The 3,558-nt window shown below is 42.1% G+C and overlaps 1 protein-coding gene across 1 annotated transcript in view; it reads left to right on the top strand.

The window, feature by feature from the left end:
- Nucleotides 1-1,349, top strand: part of Hoxd8 (homeobox D8) — a 2,340-nt gene extending 991 nt beyond the window's left edge. The window contains exons 2-3 of the mRNA XM_010607052.2: nt 87-234; nt 623-1,349. Of these exons, the coding sequence (XP_010605354.1) occupies nt 210-234; nt 623-918 (321 nt within the window). The 5' untranslated portion in view covers nt 87-209 and the 3' untranslated portion in view covers nt 919-1,349. The remainder of the gene's footprint in view (nt 1-86; nt 235-622) is intronic.
- Nucleotides 1,350-3,558: the final 2,209 nt, after the last annotated feature.

The raw sequence follows: 3,558 nt of genomic DNA, 5'->3' as shown, positions 1-3,558 counted from the left end.
CTCCTCCGCATCCTCCGCCTCCCCCCTGTGGCGGGATTGCCTGTCACGGGGAGCCCGCGAAGTTTTACGGATACGATAACTTACAGAGACAGCCGATTTTTACGACCCAGCAAGAGGCCGAGCTGGTACAATATCCTGACTGTAAATCGTCCAGTGGTAATATTGGCGAGGACCCAGACCACTTAAATCAGAGCTCGTCTCCTTCTCAAATGTTTCCCTGGATGAGACCACAAGGTTGGGATGCTTTTTTTTTTTTTTTTTTTTTTTTAAACGGGGAGAAGGGGAGAAATCTGCTTTCATCTCACGTTCTGGCTTTAAAACTCCCCTTTCTTCTCCCTCTCCCCCTCCTTTTCCTTCTTGTGAAGCCACAGTGGCTCCTATTCATAAAGTAACACAGTTTTTTGTTTTTTGTTTTTTTAAGTAGAAACAGTGTAGAGATGATGGGAACAGTAATTGTGAAGACCTTTCTGCTTCTCTTGCTTGAGTATCTATCTATCACTATGTATATTTCACCCTTAGACTAGTTTTGAGTTTCAGAAACCTCCAGCAATATGCAGAGACACCATCACGTTTTTAAAACGTTGATTTCCCATTTGTTTGTTTGTTTGTTTGTTTTAATCAGCAGCTCCTGGTAGGCGAAGAGGAAGACAAACCTACAGTCGCTTCCAAACCCTAGAGCTGGAAAAGGAATTCCTTTTTAACCCTTATCTGACCAGAAAGAGAAGAATCGAGGTTTCCCACGCCCTAGCCCTCACGGAGAGACAGGTAAAAATCTGGTTCCAGAACAGGAGAATGAAATGGAAAAAGGAGAACAACAAGGACAAATTTCCCGTTTCCCGGCAGGAGGTGAAGGATGGGGAGACCAAAAAGGAAGTTCAAGAGCTGGAGGAAGACAGAGCTGAAGGCCCTGCAAATTAACTTCTTTAAAATTTTACCATAGACAATTAAAACTAATGATCAATATATGCTGGTGGACACCGCCCCTTTTCATTTTTGGAAAGGACCTTACCTGTGTTTCAAGCTACCTTCATGTCACTGCTCTTGAGGTTTCTACGCTTTGAGAGGGATTTGGGTGTTTAAAAAAGTTTCTAGTATGGCACAGAAGCAGTCCTTATGCGGTCCTATGAAAGGGTAATTTGATACTGACCTTGTAGCTGTATTTTTATAATGGTAGTTTTTAACGTCTGAGCTGGTGATTTGCCTCAACAACGTAAACTTCCTAAAGACTAGCACTAAATAATTGAATATAAAATGCTTTATTAAAACAAGTGCACTTGAACAGTTTAAATCTTTTCTTTATGATGAGTAAATTAAAAGAGGTCTATTAATTTTTTAAAATTTATGCCTGCAAAATATTTACTTTATATTATTTGATTAAAGTGTATTATTTATGTTTTTTCTTTTATCTTTTATAATGAATGGTTTGGATGTCTTTTGTTTACTTCTAAAAGGTTTCTTTGAGTATCTTGCAAATGTAATGTCAGGGAAATGTCTGGGCCAAACATTGGAAAAGCACATGTTAGCTGGAGTGTAGTGTGTAGTCCAGGCTCTGCGGCTTCCTTAGATTGCAGGAAAGTGTTGGGCCAGTAACAAGTTTCAGGACAATGTCAAAGTTGACATTTAATCATTGTAGTCCATACAAATTATGGCAATTAAATAATCTAGAGTGAATAATACTTGAATAACCAATTACAAGATTTTCATTTTTTACTCTAGCAAGTCGCCTTGCTTTCATTTTGAATCTTACTGTAGTCCTCTGAAAATCACTAGGTTTCTGTGCCAGGGTTGTCACTGTGATTTTTTTGAGTAGGTGCCATATTTATTTGTATTCCTTCACTCTGCTCCCTCTCCCTGTTCGCATGCTACTTTTAAGCCAACTTGCTGTATGCATCTCAGATGTCGGTTGGTACGTTCTCTGCTCTTCTTCAGGAAGGATATGGCCTCACATATTTGAAACAAGCCAGGAGAGCAAACGCAAAAATCTCCGAATGTAAACAGCTGCTCCAGAACATAGCTAGCTCCTTAATAAAGAAATGAGTCTCTCTAGAGCTAATGTTTTTCAGCGCGCCGCAAATATCCCCTTTCCCGAATCATGAACAATGGCCAGGACACACACGGAGGCAGGGACTGACTTGTTCAGGGCTTCTGTTGGATAAGAGAGGGGTGGGGGCAACACACGTCCCTACAGTTAAAAGAATGCCGGGGGTGGGAGACACTCCTCCCTGAGAAGGCCGGCTGTGCTGCAGTGCTGTCCGCCTTCATCCTGCTCTAAATAACCCTGCTAAGGTGCTTGTGAAAGCTTTGACCTTCAGAGAGGACTAGAGTTGTAGTTCAGTAGGGGATGACCCCTGGGTCCAGGTTACACCCCAGTTTAATTCCACTGAGTCCCAGTTGATGCCAGGGTTTGGCATCTGTTATTTAACAAGATAGCTGTTTTCCCATCGGAGGCTGCTCTTGCAGCTGCCATTTTACAGGGGAGGGAAAGGGAAGGGGAGGAAGGGAAGAAATCAAATAAAGTAACTTTTTTCCCTAAAAAATGGAAAGTACCTTTATTAGACATTGGAAAGCTCCCTTCCTTTTCTAGCCACTTTTTTTTTTTTTTTTTTTTTTTTTTTTTTTTTTTTTTTTTTTTGGTGGGGATCAAACTCTGTCCTTGTGCTTGTGTTTGTGAGGCAGGCAGCAGAACCACTGAGCTAAATCCCCCACCCTACCCACATTTATTTTTAAAGACACATTATTTCCAGATTGTTTTTAGTTAACAGGTAAGAAAGGAAGATTGTTTAGGGTTTTTGAGACAGGGTCTTACTATGTACTCCAGGCTGGCCTAGAACGTCTGCCTCAGCCTCCTAAATGCTGGGATTACACGGGTGAGCCCACACACACCCAGCTGAGTCTTTACTTTTGAGCCAGCCTCACCCCCTTAAAGTGTTAGTAGACTGTTCACCTCCTGTTTCATATATCAAAAAAAATGTCGGCATTGGCTGGGTCAGAGACAAAGCAGCACTTGGCTTTCTACCCAGGGAAGAGGCCATGGCTGTGACATTTGTCAGTCTAAGCCAGGAAAGACAAGTCTTGGGTGGCCAAGGTTTAAACATTTGCACCAGAAGGGAGAGGAGACAGCTGCAAACCATGCTGAATTTGGGAACCTTTTGCTCTGTGTGCTTCCTGAGACCATGCTGTTCACTGGTACAGAGCAAGGATACCTCTAGGTGACAACATGGCTGGGCAAAAATTGTCCAAAGACCCGAGCTGGTTATATTCCAGTTGCCCTGGATATAAAGGGAATCCTGTTTATTAGCTAAAGTTGCTGATTGCTGCTCAAGAATGCACCCAAATACCAATTTTATAGCTACTGATTTTGCAACATTCAGGTGAAGGACACAATGCATGGGCGGTTGTGGAAATCGAAGGAAGGGAAGGGAAAGTGTCATTTCCACAGCATTCAGTGCTGTTCTGGAAATGTATGTTCTTTCCCCACCAGCCCCTCATACCATGGTAAAAATCATAGCTGGGTACAGAAAGTTACTCTGTTGCAATTACTGGCATATTAGAAATATG

Source organism: Fukomys damarensis, unplaced genomic scaffold, assembly GCF_012274545.1.
Source record: "Fukomys damarensis isolate Sample0158 unplaced genomic scaffold, DMR_v1.0_HiC HiC_scaffold_26, whole genome shotgun sequence".
NCBI lineage: Eukaryota > Metazoa > Chordata > Mammalia > Rodentia > Bathyergidae > Fukomys > Fukomys damarensis.
The sequence above is the reverse complement of the archived record's forward strand: the minus strand, read 5'-3'. Positions and strand labels throughout refer to the sequence as shown.